The sequence below is a fragment of the Lactuca sativa genome, chromosome 3, assembly GCF_002870075.4.
Source record: "Lactuca sativa cultivar Salinas chromosome 3, Lsat_Salinas_v11, whole genome shotgun sequence".
NCBI classification, from domain to species: Eukaryota; Viridiplantae; Streptophyta; class Magnoliopsida; order Asterales; family Asteraceae; genus Lactuca; species Lactuca sativa.
The window spans coordinates 206713142-206735920 of NC_056625.2; the positions used below are offsets into that span (position 1 = coordinate 206713142).

Sequence of the window (22779 nt, forward strand, 5' to 3'; positions counted from 1 at the left end):
TAGTTGTGTATTCAAACCGTTGCTCAAAATTATTCATCATGTAAGGTAATTCTTTCAGATGATTGTTGATTGTTGATTAGGATTTGTAAGAATCAATTGGGTTGGGTAACTATAGATAGATTATTTTATAAATATATGTGTTGGATGATATATCCATATTGTTTGGTAATATTTGTTTTGCAAGTAATGTTTGTTTTAAATCCTATGTTTTTATGGCTTTGTTTGTTGTAATTTTTTTGAAGTATAATGAAATTTTAGTTTTAAAATAATTTGGTTAAATTGATTATTTTTAATATAAATTAATTTAAAAAAAAAAAAAAAAAAGCATAATCATAACATCTTAATAGCAAATGTTTTGCAATTTGCAGAATGAGACTCAACCGGAAAACTTCGTTTATAGACTCTCGCTGACATTCTCTCTAACGTGGATCGAAGCAAATTTACTACAAAGTCGTCGTCTATCCGGCTCGTGGCTAGAGGAAACACTGATCAATCGTTCTAATTAGTCTTCTTTTTTGGCTTCTGTTTCCGGTACAATCTCTCTCTTACTCTATAACTCTATGGAATGTTTTTCTTTTTCATGTATTGAGCTGCGTATATCGATTTCTTTCTTTGAGGCTTTATATCGAACAGTTTACCTGCATCCTTATTTTCAGCTTTTAGTTTCTGATCATCATAATGGGAAATAAAGTTGTTCTTTTTCTTCTTTCGATTCGATGGTTTTAGCAATCGATGTGAAATAAAGTTTTCCTTTTGGGCTGGATTCAATTGTTAGGGTTTGCTAACGTTATCATTCAACAAGCGTAGGTTTCGAGCAACAAAACCCATATCCGATCTGATCATAATTCATGAATCTTAACCCAACCACATGTATGTGTTTTTAGTTTTTACCCCTCTGATTGCTTTCATCATTCTCGATTTTTGTAGATTCCAATATAATGGTTCCGGAATTCGAATTACGCTTAGATCTTTTTAGCTTCTTTCATGTCCAAAAATTTGCTGTTATGTAGGTTGTAATTAGAAGAGAAAGGTTGATACTTGATAGTTAGCAACAATGGCGGATTATCACTTTGTGTACAAAGATGTTGAAGGAGCATCAACACAATGGGATGATATTCAAAGAAAGCTTGGAAATTTACCTCCAAAACCCCCTGCCTTCAAACCTGATCCTTTTACTCCTGCAGAAGATGAAGATTCAAAACCTAAAGACAAAAACTGGATCGATAACAAGACAGAAGAAGAACTTGAAGATCTAGAGGATGATCTTGATGATGATCGATTCCTTGAAGAATACAGGTAATTAATACTAAAACATCAATACAATTCTTATTTTATTTATGAGCATTAGATTTTCTAATAAAACTTCCAAGTGAGATTCTTGTGATTTGTAAAAATATTACTAGAAAGGGGGTTTCTAGTGTGGCTTTTGTTCATTTCTTACGCTGAGGGTGATTTGGAATTTATTATTTACATTACCTCTAAAAAAGAAGGGTAAAATGGTCATTTGCTCTCATTCAGACTGGCCATTCAGTTCCTCAAATAGCCTATGTTCATGTAGCGTTATAGTCATTTACTCTCATTCAGTCAAAAAATTAGCCTATATTCACATAACACTTCCTTTAAACATTCTAAACGGAGGGGTAAAATGGTCTTTTACTTACATTTAGTAAAAAGTTAGCCTATATACTTGTAACACTTCCTATAGACATAACGATAAAATGGTCATTTACTCTCATTAACTCCAAAAATAGTCTATATTCATATAGCACTTTCTCTCTAGACCTTCCAAAGAGAAGGGTAAAATGGTCATTTATTCTGATTTAGACGTTTCATTCGGTCCGAAGTCCAAAAGAACAATCTTTGTTCATATAATTTCATTGGTGTTCTTGAAGGAGAAAGAGGTTAGCAGAGATGAAGCAAATAGTGAAAGTTGCAAAATTTGGATCAATCATACCGATTTCTGGATCAGATTTTATACGTGAGGTATCACAAGCTCCATCTGACGTATGGGTAGTGGTTCTTTTATATAAAGACGGGTAATTACTAATTACTAATTTACTATTCAATTTGTTACATGTTTTTATCTTTCATTATTAGAAATGAATTTTTGCATGACATGATTCTTAATTTTTTTTTTATTTAAAAAAAAGGTACCCTGAATGTGGAGTACTAATGCAATGCCTTGAAGAACTTGCAACAATGTATTCGGCCACAAAATTTGTTAAAATTATATCAACTGACTGTATTCCTAATTACCCCGATCGCAATCTTCCCACTTTGTTGGTCTATAATAACAGCGCAGTTAAGGCGAATTATGTGGGTTTACATACTTTTGGTCGTAGATGCACTCCGGAAGGTATATAACTTTTTGAAAACTAGTGGTCCCCATATGCTTGTCCTAACAGTAAGAATGTCATAATGAGGTCTGAAACTCATTCACTTTTGAAAACTAATGGTCCCCACATGCTTGTGCTAAAGTAAGAATGTCATAATGAGGTCTCAAACTCATTCACTTTTGAAAACTAGTGGTCCCCACATGCTTGTCCTAAAAGTAAGAATGTGAATGTGAATGAGGTCTCAAATTCATATAGTTATATTTTGAAAACTAGTGGTCCCCACATATTGTCCTAACAGTAAGAATATCATAATCATCAACTTAAAGTAAGAATGTTGGAACGAGGTTTCAAATTCATACACTTTTGAAAAGTAGTGGTCCCCACACGTTTATCACTAACGGTAAGAATATCATAAAGCATTAACATAGAGTAATTATGTTAGAAGGAGGACTGGAATTCAACACTTTTAAAAATTAGTGGTCCCTACATGTTTGTCCTAACAGTAAGAATATCATAAAGCATTAACATACGGTAAGTATGTTGGAATGAGGTCTCAAATTCATACACTTTTGAAAACTAGTGGTCCCCACATGTTTTTCGTAAAAGTAAGAAAGTAGTAAGAATGTTAGAATGATCAAACTTAAACGAGCTCTCAACTTTATACACTTATATTTTGAAAATTAATGGGCCCTACATTTTTGTGTTAACAATAAGAATTAGCTTCATATAATTATATTTTGAAAACTAGTGGTCCGTAAATATTTGTCCTAAAAGTATAAGTGTGAGAATCCATAACTTATCTTTGTTCTAATTCATACACTCGCATTTTGAAAACTAGTGGTCACCACATGTTTATCGTAAGAGTAAGTGTCAGATTCATACTCTTATATTTTGAAAACTAGTGGTAGGTACATGTTTGTCTTAACAGTAAGAATATCATCAGAATCCATAACTATTAAGTTACTATTAAGTTTATACACTTATATGTTGAAACTAGTGGTGCCCACATGTTTGTTCTAGAAGTAAAAATTATCGGAATTGATGACTTAACCGAGGTCTTAGATCCACTTATATTTTGAAAACTAGTGGTCCCTACATGTTTGTCCTAACAGTAAGAACGTCACGTCAGTACCAATAACTGTGATCTCAGATTCGTTTTGAGGAGCCATTATGTTCTATTTCCTTTTGTTGTTGATGGATTTGGGTTATGTGTTAGGTGTTGCTATGATTTTGTGTCAATCGGATCCTGTTCTTAACGATGGGCAGAGTGAAGGGGAAGCTTCTAGAGATGCTGTTCTTGAAGGGGTGAGGAGGAGGTTTATAGAGAAAGTGGTTACTCAGCATGAAAATGATGATGATGGGTCATCGAGTGATTAGCATTGTGGTTGTCGTTATGTTAAATCATAGGTATTTTGTTGTTACAACCTTTTAAGACAGTTTTTGTGTTTCTTCTATTTTCTTTTGATTCGTGCAACTTACACATTAAAAATTCCCATCCGAAAAATTCTGTATGTTTTCTGGAAGTTCTTTTTCAAATGTATTAACAATTTATTTTGTTTACTTGTATTTATGGTCGTTTGACATTCATGTCCTTTGGTTTGATTGCATATCTTCTTTGTATATACGTGTATATACATAAGAGTATCAACTCCAACATTCATAATGCATATCTTTTTTTCTATCATATGATTTGTACATTAGCTTGCATATTGAACTTTGGCAAAAAGGTTAAAAAAGTCATTTTAGGAATAATGCAAGCTAAAAGACAATTTTTGTGTGTACTTAATGGACTACAATCTGTTCATTTCACCTGGTTTGGTTTATGTTATCCATTTCCTTGGGGATTTCCCAATGTTTTACCAATGTTGACCTCTGCATCCATAAGGCAAAAATCTACATATTGCCATATTGATAATTCTTTTTTGGCTAAATGTTGTTAGTAAAGTTCACATTTGTTTATCCATTATGCTGAAAATCACGGGTCCAAAAAAATGAAGTTTAAAGTGATCCAGTTATTTTATGCAATAGAAGATTGCAAAGGTTGTATTCGTCCACCATTAACATATATTTAATTTAATTTGTTCTCCCTTCACATTATTTTTTCACATTTCATTTAATATCCTTTGTTTTCTTAGTTTATTAGAAATTCATAAAACTTAAATATTACTTTTTATATATTATATCATTAGAAGGAGGAGTATCAAAATAACGTCAATATTGAATATTTTTGTCAAAAAGTTTTGATTTAAGCAAAATAGTCGGCTGTTATTCTTAGTTTTGCATTTGTTTCTTTAATTATAAATGGAAATATAAGATAGGAAAATCATGTTTATTTGATGAAAAATAATACTTCAAGACGAAGTATTCCATACTTTACCATATCTACACATACAAAAGTTTTAAAATCCTAAATCCTCCCTCTAACAAGCCTTATCCCCCTCACCCACAACTCCGCCCTTTCAACCCCACCCTCACAAACAAAATGCACCTCTTTCCCCTTCATAGTCACCACCCTAAAAACCCCTGCCATGTCAGCATCCCCCTTCTTCTTCCTACACTTCTCAAAACTACCACTAGGCCCCACCTCAACCTCCCTACAAATCACATTCCTACACCTCGAACTCCCCCACCTCAAAACCCCTTCACCAACTACCATTCTCAACGTCTTCCTATGCACCACCCCTCTACCCCCTTTTGTATATTTCAACACGTCACCACCTCCAACAACTAAAACCCTCGCCAGCTCATCTAGTATCACACATTCCACGTCATCATTCTTATTCTTTCTCGCAAGAGAAAGCGCGTTTTCACCTTTCAAGTTTTTGAAATCACAAAGGGATCCACACGAGATGAGGAATCGACACATCTGTCCATTCCCTTCTCGTGCAGACAACATGAGGGGGGTGTAACCATCCCCATCAGGGATGTTTACATCGTACCCTCTGTTGACCAACAGTTTGACCGCATGCACGTCACCGTGACGTGCAGCGTAATGCAGAGGGTAAAACCCTCTTGCGTTTTCATTACCTTTCTCCAGGGTAAATTCGACCATTACCTTTTCAAACATATCGTAATTTTTGTGATTTTTCGATAAAGAAATCGCAGTGTCACCGGATTTATTCGTGAGTTTCACGTCGCATCCGGCGTATACGAGGATCCGGAAGGCTTCAAGGTAACCTCGTTTTGCGGTTACCATAACGGCCGAAAAACCGTTCTTGTCTTGTTCGTCGAGGTTGGTTTCTTGTCGTGCAAGTAACGCTTTTAATGCGCGTATGTCTCCGGAATGTGCGACAAACATTAGAGGCGAAAAGACGGCTGGATTACTTGATGTAGGTAATGTTCCGGAACTTATAACGTCTAAAACCGTTTTTTGAAAGGTAAACGACCACCGAGTTGACTCGGCGATCGACTCAGCCGATTGACCCGCTGAGTTGAGTAAGCCGAGATCAGCGCCGGCATTGGTCAAAACTCGGAGACACTCTTCTTGTTTGAATTTGGCGGCTATCATTTGAGCGGTTTCGTTGTCGTGTTTGGTTCTAGAATTGATATCGCACCCAGAGGATATAAGTTCTAGAAGGATTGACGGATACCCGAGGCGTGTAGCCATGTGAATGGGTCGGGTTTCGTTTTGTTTGGCGGTTATGATAGGGGATTCCACGTCAGATCCGAGATTTATTAACGTTTTGACGGCTCCTGTGTTACCACAAAGTATGGCGTGGTGGAGGAGGGTTCTAGAATTGTGACACGTGTCAAGAGATATGTGTTGGAGTAACATTTGTAATATGGTACCACTAGATTCGAAGTATTCGACAGCACACCATGTGATATCATACGGCTCTGCTAAGCCGGCGCCGACCTTAAATTCGTCACCTGAAGTTATGTCCCATGACCATGCTCCTAGTTGGACCGTGGTATTGGTATTGGCCCCAGCCTATGAAAAAAAAACGTGATATGTTAGGTGGATGTGTTTGGCAGAAAAAGTCAAAATAAATTAAATCAATATTTTGTTTCGTAAATAATATATTAAGTTGTGGACAAATTTAGTTTCTGAATTTTCTGATGATATTTGGTGAACCATTATGATGCAAGTGTCGTATATTCATCAATGGCTACAAAAATCCAGCTGTTGGAGAGTTGTTGTAACAAAGATACTAATGGGCCCCAAAATCTTTCAAAGATGGTGTCAAAGGGGTTTGTATCAAAAATTGGAGTACTATACAACTATTCCACACCGTTTTCCTAATAATCCAAATAGAAGTTAATGCAAGATTGGATAACATCGTTTGATTCATGTTTTTTTTAAGGATTGAAATCGGTTTTAAAGTAATAAAATCTAATTCGTTACGTTTTTAGCTGATAGGAATAAAATGAAATTCAATAATAGATGTTTTTAATCATATAATGAATTAAAAGCGTAGATTTTATTGTATGTTATAATCATGAAATGATCTAAAAGATTTACCTGTAATAAGAGACGAACAACAGCAACCTGTCTACTAACAACAGCTGCGACAAGGGCTGTACAGTTGATATTTGTATGGAGAGAAGGCTTAGATGAGCAAAGAAGTACTCTAGCAGACGCATTTACATCTACCCCACACTGTCGTTATTACAAATTACAATCATGTTAATGATTAAATCCAACTTATAATAGTTGAAGAAAGAGTAAATTACAATAATGGTCCCTGTGCTTTACGCAAATCACAAATTCAGTTCAAATTTTGAAATTGTCCCTGATCATATAAAATGAATTCAAAGTTTGGATTGGACTTGGGACTTTGAGTAAAATAAATGAACCATAGACACAACAGAATGTGAATTTAAGGATGACAATGAGAATTTCAAATTTTGGATTGAACTTGTGATTTTGGGAAAAGAACATGGACCAAAATTGTAATTTACTCTTGAAAAAAAGTTACCTACAAGTTCGGTTAATGTGGACTTTCAGTTACTGATTTTCTTTCACTAGGGTCAAAAGAGGAAAATTTTATCATTTTGGTCCCTATTACAAAGTTTTATTTCGGTTTTGGTCCTAAACTGTCCACTTTAACTATATAGCTGTTGAATCTGTGAAAATGACCATTTTGCTCTTATTTGTATTTTTACCAATAATTATTATTTTAATAATAAAAACGGAGCCAAAATGGTCATCTCACAAATTTAACACCAAGATGGTTTAGGACCAAATCCGCAAAAAGATCTCGAAAAAGTAGCCAATCAGAAGATTATTTTTCTGGTTAAAGATAGTTTTTATAATAAAAAAAATCAAATGCTTTGATGGTTAAATCATAATTTTTTTTTTCTATCGAGTGGCTAAACTGAACAAATTTAAAACTATAGTGGTTTTTATAGAATTCAAAAACTTTTATGTAATGTTTTTTTTAAACAACAAAATATCTCTATGGCTGCAACTGAACAGAGAAAAAAAAATCTTTGTGCGGATAAACCAAATAAATAAATAAATAAATAAAGTATAGTTATATTTATTGAATTTGGCCTTAGAAAAAGTACAAGAAATCTTGCAAATTAATTTTTTAAAGAAATTACTGATGTTTCTTTTTTACCTTCAAGAGATCTTCTACAACATCTACAAATCCCCTGCAGCATGCATTGACAAGAGCATGAACAGCAATATGCGGTCTAATAAAATCAGACGCCATAAGCAACTCAATAAACTTTCCACCTCTTCCATGACAGCTGGCATCTAACAAAGCTTCCTCACAACAAGCCTGAGAAGCACCGGCTTTCAGTAACATCTCAAATATCTCAACATGGCCCTCCCTCACTGCCGCTGTCATTGAAAACCCCCTAAACAGTTTCTGATTCACATCAGCCCCACGACTCTGTCATTTTACCAAAACACCCTTGTCATTTCCCATAACCCACAAATAACAAATAAATAAATAAATAAATAAATAAACCCCACTTGGGAAGCCGAAGCATAGTATTCTTTCATTCTTTCATTCTTTCTTTCTTTAAATAGTTTATGACAGGTACACGTGGCAGATGACAGATGGACAAAATAGTATGGGAGATTCAGTGAGGATATGGAAGGTGTTGTTTTGTTGACATGGAATGGGTCTGATTATTTGTGATCAGATACATGCACGTCCAAATGTTTGATGTGGATGCATTTATTAATTCAGGGTGAAAAATTATATGAAGAAGATAGATCTTTTCCGTACACGTGTGAATTGTATATAATATTGGGGGCGGTGGATCAAGTATGAGTTATGGAAATTATTTAAGAAAACTTGATGCGAGATCTGTGTTATATCATATTATGATGTATTGCTTAATTGATAATTTAAATAATAATTTAATGTAATATATAGGAAGTCAAATGACCACTTATAACATTAACCTTTAAACTACATCAAGATCTAACCATAGAAAACATTGCCATCATATTTCTGTTACATTAGTTCGTGAAAAAAAGAGGGTATTTACGTCTGTTTGTTATGTCCCATTTTTTTTCGAGTGGGACAAAAACTGTCTTTGTCTCAGTCAAATACACGTCAAATACAAATACAGTACAATTGTATCATGTTTTATTTTATGAGGCTCTTAATCTAGCTAGTTTATTCCATAAATATATATGTTTTTGGTGATTAAGGGTCTAAGGAGAAGATTAATGGAAGGATGAATCGGTTTTTGACTTTGTGTTAGCATGTAATCTGTAGATTCATGTTCAAGGATATAACTTCACCATCTTTATACCATTACTTCAAAGCTTAAACTATGAATTTTATGCAATGCCGATACAATTTCTACACTAACTGTTTTGGTTGGCATTAAGATAAACATCTGGTTAAGAATTCATGATTGGAAGTTATAAATCGCAAAAACGAGAAGAACATTTGGTAAGAAAACAAAGCATAAAGCTCAAATCAAGTAAGAAGGATCTAGTTATATGGATTATACGAGAGTCAAAAGTAAAAATCAGTTCATCTCTACTTATTATTTGAAAGCTGTTATCGCTATGTTAGCTTGAACTTCACAGAAAATCAACTATAGTAGAAACTTTTTGCAGACATTGTGCCCCAAACGTTATGCAAACTGCAAACAGTGATGTGTTTCGAACTTAAAATTCCAGCCGTAAATCGTTTAATCCGATAGCATTGTACTGAATTAAGCAAGTCGTGAGATGTAATTTAACCAATAGAAAGTCAGGTAGCGTAATAAAATATACAAGAGCATTTATTGCGGAGTTTGAAATGTTTGAATGAATCTGATTTTTAACCTGAAATACCGGAGCTCAATTCAAACACACTAGATAAAACAGAGATTCAAAATTTCATACCAGTAATTTTCTGACGAGTGTCGCATTTCCGGTATGAACGGCGACGAACAAAGCAGTAACGTCGGTTTTGACTTCCTGGTACTCAAATCGCACCACATTCTCCGATTCATCGCGACAGTGAACCTCCGCCATACGAACCTTCAAGGAAACAGCACCGACGAAGTTGACGTCAAGGTAGGGATCGTCAATGCAGTCAAAGGCCGATTTGAGATCGCTGCAGGACGAAGCTTCAAGGAGGCGTTGCGAAACGTCGGCCTCGTAGTCTACCGGAAAAACCTGTAGTTTTGCGGGGAGGAAACCTCCTCCGGTGCCAGAGTGACCGAACATCATCATCTCCGGCGCAGCAAAAACTCTCAAAAAAAACAAACACACACTGACTTTCTCCAGTGGTCAGTGGTTTATTTATATTGGGAGCAGTTTCTCTTTCTCTCTCTAGAAAAATTGAATAATGAGAGCGCCAGAGCAGGTCTTGGGAGAGGAGGTGCGATTAACTTTAACCACGGTTATAAAGCATTTGTCACTATCTCTTTTAAGAATCTGCTTGCCCTTTTTAGGGATAAACCATATTTAAAGAGCTACTATTAACATATTATTTTACAAATCATATGAATTACTAGAATCCAAGTTTTTGTTAGAAAATATTAAGATAAAATTATAATTTTGATAAGCATATATTCATGTAAAATATATATTAAAAAGATTGAAAATAGAAAGAAAATATACATAAAACCTACACTAATAAATAAAGATATTTTTATCATATGTCATATTTACATTTATTTTTTGGCAAATGTTATTTTGTATTTTGTGGTTATTTTAATTTTTTTATATAACATTCTATAGTTTTTTTATTTTATTAAATTTCATATAATATTTATATGTAACAATTACAATAAACATAATCCACTCTAATAAATAAAGACCTTTTTGTCACATGTCATACTTTCATAACATTTGTCACATTTTGTGGTTATTTTAAATTAATTTTTTTGTGGCATATCGCTTTATAGTTTTTTCACAAAACTACAGAAATGATCTTTGTGATATGTATTTTTTTTCGAGATTTAATCTAAACTTTGACTTTTTTGGCTTCATGATCCGTTTGAGTTAGTTTCATTGTGAATTTGGTTCATTGATAAACTAAAATGACTTTAATATCCCTGGATATTTATTTTTTAAAATTTAATACTTATTTATTTATTTAACTAATTAAAAAATAAAAGTCTCTCTCTTTCTCTCTCTTGTATGAAGCCACCCCAATTCATTTTTTCCAACCAAACCACCTGATTGCAACCCCAAAACATCATACACATATATACACATGAAGATCTTCAATTTCTTGAACGAGTTTCTGGAAACACATACAAATCAAATCAATATATTTGGATTCATAGATGAGCACGATGAACACAAACCTGTAAATTGATTTTTGGGTTTTGTTAGGGCAGGAAAGTGTCGATTTCAAGAGGTTCTACATGGATGAACGAAGTGAACACACACACACACACCCCTACACCTTCAATATGTAGTGTGATTTTGTGTTTATTTTTAGGGTTGAAGTGTTCTTCAATTTTGATTTTCTATTTATGTGTTAACTTACAGAAATCAATAAGCATATTAAATCCAATGTATCTCCAGAGAAATTCGGTGATGAAAGTGACGACTTTCCAAACAAAATCTCCAAAGAACCAGTTGTGAATCTTGATTTCTAAAAAAGAAGTGTTAAGAACATGAGTTTAACTTCAGAAAGTGGAGTTAAATCTAATGGAAGTTTTGGTAGGAGACACAAAAGAGACGATGATAACAACATAAACTTCGAAGAACCAAAACCCACAACAACAACTAGCAGAAGTGGTTCATGAAGATTAGTTTGAAGTTTAAATTAGAGATATCGAGACTCAAATCTTCATGAAGCTTCATCAAGTTACCATTATGCCCCTCGTCATGAATATGTTGAACTAGTTCATAACACAAACGATCTAGAGGTTGAAAATGATCAAAACGAAGCAACAAACGAATATGAAAAGGGTGAAAAGATACAGTGAGATCTAGCTAACGAACAAAAAAATGGCAGTTCTCACTTATCGACTTTCTCATTCACTCCTCGTTTCTGACTTAAACTCAGGTATCAAGGTCAATATAAAAGATGATGATTAATAACGATGGCAATTGAAACACTTTTAACTGGGTTTATACATCACCAATGATACAATTGAAATAAAAGTTCTTTTCTTAATTGAAATAAAAGGTTCTCTCCTCGTTTTTCTCTCAAACCCCATGTATGTGTGTTTTATCTATCAAATGTATGTGTGGCTTGATTGTAGGTGAATTGGGAAGAAGATGATGGTTGGTTTCCAAGAGGTTCGTCTTCTCCATCCATAAAGATTTTCAAATCATACTAACCATTGGTGAAGGGGTAATGTGAGAATGGATTTTTATATCTCGGATTCTTGAAGGTCTAATCTTCAAATCCTCAGGTACATTTGTAGTTACTCAAGTTCTCTATACTTACATACTCTCTCCTGATTTTTAGAAACATTCACTTGAAGGTATTACAGATTTGGGTTATGTTTTTTAAGTGTTGGGTTTTGAGCATTCTAACACTCATATAGTGTACATGCAACTCTAGAAACCTTGGATCTATTTTTTCTCTAAAATACATGCAAATTTGATTTCCAAGGTTTACAACCTAACAAGCACGTTATGGGATACTTGTAATATAAAACTTTAAGTAGAATAACATACCTTTATTTTGTGGTTGATTGCTTGGAGTTTTAGAGCCTAGCACCAATAGGGTGGATTCCTCAAGTGGTGTCACAAATCACCCAAAACAACTTGGAAATACTTGAGAGAGTATGATGCTAAAATCGGCCCAACCTTGTTTCTTACACACACTAGTGTCAATTCTAGAACCAAGGACCTCTTTATATACTATGGAGGATTAGGGTTACACCCTAATACCCATGACTCTTCATTTACCTAGGATCCATGGGTTAAAAGCTCCATGGACTTCCATATACTCTTAGCCCATCCTAAATAAATCTTAGCCCATTCCATATATATATATATATATATATATATATATATATATATATATATATATATATATATATATATATATATAAGAGTCCATATTTAATTAGCTTCTTTTGATCATTAAATTAAATTCCAAAAATCAATTCTTGATCAACACTAATTAAATAACATGATTTCATATTAATATATTATAACTTATAATATATTAATAGATCATAAACATCTTATTCTCAAAAATATATCCATAAAAATTGTTAGGTGAAGTGCAACCCAAATGGACCATGCCGGGTCGGGTCAAGTTCATACCAAATATAGTTACTGACTTAGACACCTTATCCAACAGTCTCCCACTTGGATAAGTCAAATAACTATAGTTGCAAGTATAACTTCAGGAACCAACCAACAATCATAGCTCTTTAAAACTCTGTTGAACTATGAAGCACCATTTTAGATAAGTGATCATATAATCCTCTATTCTCATGATATCAGCCGGAAAAATACGTGGAACAATGTCGTACTTATTGTCCAACAGTTGTTTCTTGATCTCATATTTGTTTGACATAGAACTAAATTGAACACATCAATTAGGTTCTGACCGGGCCCGACACATAAGTCAAAACCAAATCATCGAGGGGCCCAGATATCGCTTCTATTGCTAGAAGGAACAGATAAACTTCAACTCACATTCTTGTACTAACTACTAGTTGGATTATGCACAAAAGCACGTTTTATGACATCAAGTTACTGATGCGTTTTCGTACAATCAATGGATAACCAACTCATAGTCAACGACTCACATCTCTAGGTTTGAAGATATATATGATATTACCGTCTCACGATCACTCGAGATAAATTCCATGAAGTGATACAAGTGAGCATGGGTTTAATCCAATACTCAGAACTTATGAGCACTCATGAATGTTGTAGCAACCATTGCACTGTCTAATGCACCTTAGACAAATCTTACAAGCCAATTTCATGACAATATTAATTCAATACCTAATTCCAACGTATGACCGACTGTGGAGAGTTTTGAATAAAATAATTATTCTAGAAGTCAAAACATGCAAAGTTGAAACAATAGTAAATGATTAACATAATACAGTAACACTTCACTTATAAATAAACAACTTTTATTTAGTCATCAAATGTCAATTACATTTTACAAGTTTCAGAAATAACTATCTAATTATTAAAACTAATACCGTCTCTCAGCCCGATGGTTCTCGCATGCTGCAAATGCCTAGCCCTAGTCAGTCCCTTCGTGAGGGGATCTGTTGGGTTCTCTTCTGACGATACCCTCTTTGCCACGAGGAGTCCTTCTTCTATCTTGTGTCTTATGAAGTGATATTTTCTGTCAATGTGTCTGGATCTACCATGATCTCTTGGCTCCTTGGCTAAGGCAACCGCACTATTCCTGTCACAAAAAAATCTCCATAGGCTCTTGTATAGCTGGTACAACTCCAAGGTTTCCAATGAAGTTCTTTATCCATATTGCCTCCTTTGCCGCTTCACTTGCTACTATGTACTCTGATTCACAAGTAGAATCAACTACTGTCTCCTGCTTGGAACTTTTCCAAGTAATTGCTCCTCCATTCAGGGTAAAGACCCAGCCTGAATGGGAGTGGAAATTATCCCTATCAGTCTGAAAGCTAGCATCACTATACCCTACTACTCTCAAGTCATCACTCTCACCGAGAGTAAGAACCCAGTCCTTAGTCCTCCGTAGGTACTTGAGAATATTCTTTACCGCAGTCCAGTGAGCCGTGCTAGGGTTTCCCTGATATCTGCTGACCATGCTCAAAGCAAAGGCCACATCAGGGCGAGTACAAGTCATAGCATACATGATCGAGCAAACAGCGGAAACATATGGTAATCGACTCATCTCAGCTATCTCAGCCTCTGTACTCGGACTCTGAGTCTTACTTAGTCTAGCGTTACTCTCGATCGGTAACTCTCCTTTCTTGGAATTCTGCATGCTGAATCTATTCAGCACCTTATCCAAGTAGGTACTCTGACTAAGTCCAATTAGTCTTTTACTCCTATCTCTCAAAATTCTTATCCCTAGGATATAGGCGACTTCTCCAAGGTCCTTCATAACGAAACACTTCCCAAGCCAGGACTTCACCTCCTACAAAGTTGGGATGTCATTTCCTATGAGTAGTATTTTATCTACATACAGTACCAAAAAGCTAACTATACTCCCACTATCCCTAACATATACACAGGACTCATCCTCGCTCCTCGAAAACCTAAACTATTTGACTTTCTCATCGAAGCAAAGATTCCATCTGCGAGATGTTTGTTTCAATCCATAAATGGATTTCTCAAGCTTACACACTCTATTAGGGTACTTTGCATCGACAAAACCCTCTGGCTGATTCATGTAAACATCCTCAGCCAACTTTCCATTAAGGAAAACAGTTTTGACATCCATTTGCCATATTTCATAATCATGAAATGCAGCTATGGCTAGCAGAACCCTAATAGACTTAATCTTTGCTACTGGTGAGAAGGTCTCATCATAGTCAACTCTCGAAGTTTGAGTAAAGCCCTTCGCCACCAGTTGTGCTTTGTAAGTGTGCACCTTCCCATCTATGTAGGTCTTCTTATTGAAGATCCATCTACACCCAACTGTCTTACGACCTGGTATATTGTCAACCAAGTTCCAAACTTGATTATCATATATGGACTGGATCTCGCTGTCTCTTGCCTCCTTCCATTTAGCAGACTCGAGGCCTGTCATGGCTTCCTTGTAATTGTTAGGTTCATCCAAATCTATTAGTGTACTGTCACTGATAAATGTATCACCTTCAGTAGTGATGTGATAACCATAATAAAAATTAGGTGTGTTCTTAACTCTAGTGGAATGCCTCGGAGATACAGACTCATCTATCGGCTCAACAGGAGTTTCCTCCTTAGGTTGGTCGCTAGTGTTTGAGGTTCCTTCACCACTTGACTCTTGAAGCTCTTCAAGGTCAATTTGCCTCCAACTGTCTCCTTGGCTTATAAATTCTCTCTCATGAAAGACTCCTCTCCTTGCCATAAAGACCACATTCTCACTAGGTTTGTAGAAGAGGTAACCAAAGGATTTCTGTGGGTAGCCAATGAAAATACACCTCTCACTTCAAGGTTCGAGCTTGTCGTGAGATTCGTGCCTCACGAAAGCCTCGCAACCGCAAATCTTGATGTGGTCTAGATTTGTAATCGTTTAAATGTAAAAGCTTGTAAATGTTTATAGTAAAGTTGTAAATGTTCATTTGTAGCAAAACGTTCATTGTAAATGTTTGTAAAGTTGTTTGTAAAATGTTCGTATCTTCCTAGAAAATCTCATATTTTCTACTAAAACTGTAGTCTTCTACCAAGACCCAATGTTCATTTAGTTTGTTTGTAAAAGTATGCATATTTCCCAAGTTTAACTATCATTATCAAAATATTGTTTGTACATTATCGTTTATCTAGAAAACGTTTCAAGGCAAATATATTAGGGAAATTATTATAGACTGTAGTTTTATATATGTAAACTACATTAATATTGCTTACCTTAAAGCCAGTGAATTATAAGGTAAGGTGAGATTTGTAACCATACTGATTGAAGGCTAAAGAAACACGATGATGAAAGACATTGAAAATAATGTGACATTTGTCACCCGATCGGCTTGGTCGGCCTAGGACTGTAGCTAACGGTCAGGGTGCGGGATAGTCTGTTCCGTATAGATCTATACACACAATGCCCGCTCTCCCTCCAGGAGACTCTGGTTACCAACATGACAACGGTGGAATCCACGTCATGTAGAAGTAAATCTCATATTCTAATTGTTATGTTTGTGTATGCTCCTTCTGTTTACTTGTAAATGTATATGTATATGTTCTCTTCTTTGTATATGTATATGTATATGTTCTCTTCTTTGTATTTGTATATGTATATGTTCTTGTTTAATCCTCACAATAGTATGTTCTGACTCCAGTATGAACTGACTCTTTGTATGTTTCATAGTATTTAGAATTATTGAGTAGTATCTTCCTAAACTATACCTATTATAGTTTATTAGTAGACTTGTTTGTATAACTGAATGTATTGAATTAAGATAAAAGCTATTATGCCTTATACATATATACATAATACATAACTAAGGATCAAATGACACTTGGACAAACAATAGCATACTCCAAGTCCACAACCAAACAAGGAACAGGAAATAGAGTGTATTATCAGTCCTAAGTCCTTCAAACCTTACTTATATAACTACATGTGCATTAGACATGGTTTTGACAATATATAAGTTTAAAGAATTAAAAGTAATGATTTGGTAAATAAGACTAAGTTTTATAAAGAGTTTAACATGTAAACGCATTTGATAATCATTTTGAAGTAGCTTTGTTGGCAAAACAGTTAAAAACATAGTAAATCCATTGTTTGCTAGTTATTAATCACATGTGATTGATATAATAACTAGTTTGATTCAACTTGTATCCCCCCCCCCCCATAAAAGCATTTAAAAGCATTTAGAAGGTTAATTTAGGGGTATGAACTTACCTGCAGTGAGTGGTTTGTATGGAAGTGTTGGACAAGGTGCTAGGTGTCAAGTGAAGACTTGAACACACACAATGATCCTATTAACATTTAAAGATATATATATATATATATGTATATATATATATATATATATATATATATATATGTAACTAATTAGTGATTATAACACTAATTTAGTAAGTATAAACACCCTAAAACGTGGAAAACACTTTGGTTTAAGTGTTAGAAGGTCATTAGGTTGCATCAAAGGGGAGTAATGCATTGCTTTGGAGCTCACGACCCAAGGACCAACTCCCATGGAGTTTACGGCCTAGGGTTTATGGCCCTAGTGGGTTTACGACCGTAAAACCATGGAAAACCCTATTAATTTGTAGTTTAAGTTCCTAAGCTCATTGGTGAGTGGTTCTAGTTCAAGTTCCAATCCTTAGGAAGGAATGTAGGGCAACTTTGCATCCTCTATTAGAGTTTACAGCCTTGGGAGATGCCCTGGCCGTAAACTCCTTCCATTACAACTTTATTGATGCTTATATGGTGTAAACTAGTTGATTCTAGTATATAACAAGCTAAGACAAGAGTACTTACAATATAGAAGCTTGTTTGGGTGTTTAAGGTCTAAGAACACTAGTGTGTGTTCTTGGTGTTTTGAAGAACACTTGAAGATATTTTTGGAAGATTGGAAGAAAGATGTTATGATACTTGAGAGTGAAATGTGGGAGTTCTTGAGCTTGGAAGTGAGAAGTGAGGAAAGGAGGAGTAAACTCATGTCTTAAGCATGAGTTCACGGCCAAGAGGAGTTCACGGCCCAAACTACAAATGTTTGGCCGTGAATACCTAATCAAAGTGTTAATTGATTTAATTGTTACTCATTTATCCTAGAAATACTTCCTTTTATTTGTTCGTTTGAAGAATTATTTATTAAAAACACCCAAACGGACTTTATATTGGCTAAAAATTAGCATAGATGTGTTTGACTTTTATTTGAAGTGCTTGACTGCAGGGTTTGTACAAATGGAAATTTCGGGTTGTCACAAACTTTCCCATCCTTTACATCCTGCAAAGACGTAAGGCAGCTTCACTTCCAGTGACCCTTTTCATGGCAGGAGAAGCATTGTGCTTCCTTTGGGTTTGAAGAAGGAGGAATGGGACCTTTCTTGGTCCTACTTGAAGAGGAGCCATCAAGAGAATTTCCCTTGGTACCCTTCGAAAGGGTCTTCCTCTTCTTCCACTTTCCCCGCCCAATTGCCAGAACATGGGCTGTTATAGGAGTAGGAGTAGAAGTAACAACCGATTTACCTTTAAGGCCACTTTCAGCGGTCCTTAAAAGCCCCTGATGTTTGCTGAGTATAACTTCCTCCTTATTCATACGATAAGTCATACGAAACTGATCATAACTTAGAGGTAAGGAATGGAGAATGATATCAATCGCCATGTCCTCAGGGAATTCCACATTAAGTTTCAGCAAACGGTCCACGAACCTTTACATTTTCTGCAAGTGACCGGTGATGGGTTCATCATCCTTCATCCTAGCTGTTATCATGGAGGAGATGATTTTATACCTCTCTTGACGCGCTCTCTAATGGTACCTTTCCATTAGATCCATGTGCATCTCATAGGGGTAGAAATCTTCATAGGATTTTTGGAGTTCGGGAGTCATAGTAGCCAACATAATGCAGGACACCTTAGTAGCATCCCTATCATGTGCAGCATACTCCGCAATCTCCTCAGGAGTAACAGTAGACACATTGATAACCTTAAGCTCCTTGTCAAGGACATATTCCTTGTCCTCATAGCTGGTAATCATTCTGATGTTCCTAATCCATTCATTGAAATTAGAACCGTCAAAAGTGACTTTCCCACACAAGTTCACGAGGGAAAAAGATCCTATAGGGTTTGAGCCAACATCAATGTTGGAAGACATCTGAAAGAAAAGAAAGACAAGTTTTAATTAGATAGGAAGTCATTAATAAGTCACCCAAATGAAATATTAAGGCTAGGATCCTACAAACTATTTCATAACTTGGAAGAGGGATGCCGTAATCCAAGCTATAAATATTTGAAGGTAGGTAAATGACGATTTACCAAATTCCACCATTATAAACAAAATAAATTATTAAGTTTTAATTGGATTTGAAACTCCTAGATCTTTTGAGATACATTGAGTTTTCAATGGCATGTTTAAATCTCGATTGTGCCCTCTCAAGTTTGTGACTGGGATGCCGAGGATCACAAACAAGGTGTGAATAACCATGAAAATTGACTTGGTACCCTTAATTTTATCACCCAATCGATGTGACGGTTAACCACACGCGCTCCACCGATCTATGATAAAACTTAAGTCACCCTTTGTCACTCTTACTAGTCCTTGTTAGTGCGTCGGTGAACCACACACGCTCCACTAACGACTTGGTAAGGTACAAAGTGTAATTTCATGGGTTAGCACCTATTTCACATTTTCCTAAAGTAACTAAGATTGGGAATTAGTAAAGGTTTAGTTACTTTATAATTTCATTATACTTTTAATGAGGATTAAGGTCCTATCCTACCCGTTCGGCTAACGACCATCCACCAGTCAAGGAAGCGATGGGTGAGAGTGGACACCCATTAAACCGCCATTTTATAGGCAATAACCTTATACCCCCCTTATAGTCCGACTTCGTGAATGAGGCCTACTAACGGTAAGACTGACTTATTCTTATATATATATATATATATATATATATATATATATATATAATAATTAAACTTCTAATATTATAGAAGTATAAGGGTTGAATTTAAACTTTTAAAATCCTAAGGTTCAATTTGGAATTAAAGTATTAATGTGTGAGACTTTACAAATTCCAAACTCGAGGGCAAGTTTTGAAACTATTCAAGACTTTTCAACTTCATAACTTATGAGTTAATGGTTTATTAAAATGAGTGACTTTTCATTTTATGTAACCTATGTGTTTTTAATATGGACATTAAAAGAGAAACTTTTGGTAATCCATAACTTGAGGACAAATTATGGATTACATTAAAACACATAATTGATCAACAATTAATCATTAATCAATTCAACAAATAATTCTTATGATCTAACAATACCTCATAAGAACATGAACATTCATACAAAAATTTCAAGAATCATATTAACACATATAAAACATGGAAATTTGATGCTAGCCATTGTAAATGGATTAGCATAACCATTACACCATCTAAAACAAGTTTTAAAACACCAAAACAGTTTAGGGTAATGTTTCGAGTCCATTTCCAGTAGCAAAACTCGAAAAACTTCAATCAGAGGCTCCTACTCGTTGAGTGCAAGAACCTACTTGACAAGTAGGATGAATTATCACATGGACTCGTCGAGTCCCCCCATGGACTCGGCGAGTTCACGCAGCAGATAGAATGTTTTTTTTTTTATCTTTTTCAACAAGTTTGCATCAAGTATCAAGAAACAAGCCTAGGCTTTGATACCACTGTTGGGTTTTGAGCATTCTAACACTCCTATGGTGTACATGCAACCCTAGAATCATTGGATCTATGTTTTCTCTAAAATACATGCAAATTTGATTTCCAAGGTTTACAACCTAACTAGCATGTTATGGGGTACTTGTAATATAAAACTTTAAGTAGAATAACATACCTTTCTTTTATGGTTGTTTTCTTGGAGTTTTAGAGCCTAGTACCAATAGTGTGGATGCCTCAAGTGGTGTCTTAAATCACCAAAAATAACTTGGAAATACTTGAGAGAATATGATGCTAAAATCGGCCCGCCCTTGTTTCTCACACACACTAGTGCCAATTCTAGAACCAAGGACCTCTTTATATACTATGGAGGATTAGGGTTACACCCTAATACCCATGACTCTTCATTTACCTAGGATCCATGGGTTAAAAGCTCCATGGACTATCCATGGACTTCCATATACTCTTAGCCCATCCTAAATAAATCTTAGCCCATTCCATATATATATATATATATATATATATATATATATATATATATATATATATGTAAGAGTCCATATTTAATTAGCTTCTTTTGATCATTAAATTAATTCCAAAAATCAATTTTTGATCAACACTAATTAAATAACATGATTTCATATTAATATATTATAACTTATAATATATTAATAGATCATAAACATCTTATTCTCAAAAATATATCCATACAAATTGTTAGGTGAAGTGCAACCCAAATGGACCATGTCGAGTCGGGTCAAGTTCATACCAAATATAGTTACGGACTTAGACACCTTATCCAATATTAATTTAATATGTGTTTGTATGTGTCGACCGAGAAGAGAGAGAGAGAGAGAGAGAGAGAGAGAGAGAGAGAGAGAGAGAGAGAGATGAGGGGGTAGGGTGAGGGTATGTAGGCCCCCATCTTTATTTAATATATAAAAATACTTATAGAAAAATGAAAATTGAAAAATAAATATTACAAGGGTAATGTAGTCATTTCAATTTGGGGAGGGACCAAATTCACATATAAACATGACCAAAAGGACCACGGAGTCAAAAAAGTTGAGGTTTGGACTAAACCTCGAAAAAAATGCATACCGTATGGGCCATTTTTGTAGTTTTGTCTAGTTTTGTCTATTTTATTTATACAAATATTAATCCTGAGGCCTCTTAGTGAACAGTTCTTTGCTGTGATTGGCTGAATTTTTTTCTGTTTTTTTGTGGGTTTACATTTATTGAATCTATTTGTCTTTTTCCTAGAGTTTTTGGGTTTTTTGCGTCTTTTCTTGGTTTGAGAGCGATGTTCACGTGTCTCTCACCGCCATCCTTCTCCAATCAAAACATTATAGAACATTGTCCACCCAACTATCTCTCCTCTATCTTCCTTACTGGGCTTAACTCAACTATCCGCCGCCTCAGATAACGACTTCAAAGCTTCTTATGCCTTCTGCTCCCTCCACCATCACAGAACTAGTTTCCCGCTTCCTATGCTCTTCCGTCAATAAGCCCTAATATCTCCTCATCTTCAGTTCTTATTCTCCATGTTCATCCGCCTCAAGCCACTGTCATGGAACAAAACGTCAATTTTCATAGATCAATTTCTCCTTCTGAAAACCCTAAACTATCGCCATAGATTTGTTAAATAAGATGGGTATTTGTGGTGAGGAAGAGATCCAATGAGCCTCCTATGAAAAATTTAAAAACAACTTACAATGGAATATCGAGCAGATGTTGAATCAAGAAAGGGGGATATAAGGACCAACAATCTAAAACCAGAAGGACAACGTAGCATTAGCCACCTTAGAGCACCCAAAACCCCTATGATTTCATTTTTTCTGATTCTATAAATCTGTCTTCCAAACGCGATTTCTTCAAAAAATCAGTGATGATTTCTCTTCTCATGTCATTTGTGTGTGTTTTCTAGGGCTAAACTAAGAATTTCTTATCAATATTTTTCAGCTCCTTGTCGAGGACATATTCTTTATCCTTGTAATGCGTGAGCATCCTGATGTTCCTGTCCCAATCATTAAAGTTTGAACCATCAAAGATGACTCTCCCACAAAGGTTCATGAGAGAGAAGGAGTCGGTGGGGGTTGAGCCAGAAGCAACAT

The 22779-nt window shown here is 35.1% G+C and overlaps 2 protein-coding genes across 4 annotated transcripts; one reads left to right on the plus strand and one right to left on the minus strand.

The window, feature by feature from the left end:
- The first annotated feature begins 362 nt into the window (after positions 1-362).
- Positions 363-3923, plus strand: LOC111893525 (uncharacterized). Of its 3 annotated transcripts, none has more exons than XM_023889619.2 (6): positions 363-531; positions 776-870; positions 1011-1296; positions 1893-2036; positions 2151-2356; positions 3553-3923. In XM_023889619.2, exons 3-6 carry the CDS (start codon positions 1055-1057, stop codon positions 3711-3713), a joined length of 753 nt encoding a protein of 250 aa, XP_023745387.1. In that variant the 5' UTR covers positions 363-531; positions 776-870; positions 1011-1054; the 3' UTR covers positions 3714-3923. The 3 variants fall into 3 exon arrangements, with proteins under 3 accessions (XP_023745387.1, XP_023745380.1, XP_023745374.1); XM_023889612.2 differs by having other exon boundaries at positions 808-870; XM_023889606.3 differs by lacking the exon at positions 776-870.
- A 728-nt stretch (positions 3924-4651) lies between these two features.
- Positions 4652-10113, minus strand: LOC111893547 (uncharacterized). The gene is made up of 4 exons (XM_023889629.3): positions 9640-10113; positions 7901-8179; positions 6799-6936; positions 4652-6267 (listed from the first exon to the last, which is right to left on the minus strand). The coding sequence occupies exons 1-4, from the start codon at positions 9970-9972 to the stop codon at positions 4744-4746; spliced, it is 2274 nt and encodes a 757-aa protein (XP_023745397.1). The 5' UTR covers positions 9973-10113; the 3' UTR covers positions 4652-4743.
- Between the last annotated feature and the right edge of the window lie 12666 nt (positions 10114-22779).

Coding starts and splice junctions, on each gene's coding strand:
- LOC111893525 (XM_023889619.2), top strand. CDS start 1,055: ATGGCGGATTATCACTTTGTGTACAAAGATGTTGAAGGAGCATCAACA. Junction 2,037..2,150: donor GTTCTTTTATATAAAGACGG/GTAATTACTAAT, acceptor TTTAAAAAAAAG/GTACCCTGAATGTGGAGTAC. Junction 2,357..3,552: donor TCGTAGATGCACTCCGGAAG/GTATATAACTTT, acceptor GTTATGTGTTAG/GTGTTGCTATGATTTTGTGT.
- LOC111893547 (XM_023889629.3), bottom strand. CDS start 9,972: ATGATGATGTTCGGTCACTCTGGCACCGGAGGAGGTTTCCTCCCCGCA. Junction 8,180..9,639: donor CACTCGTCAGAAAATTACTG/GTATGAAATTTT, acceptor GTAAAATGACAG/AGTCGTGGGGCTGATGTGAA. Junction 6,937..7,900: donor TTGTAGAAGATCTCTTGAAG/GTAAAAAAGAAA, acceptor TAATAACGACAG/TGTGGGGTAGATGTAAATGC.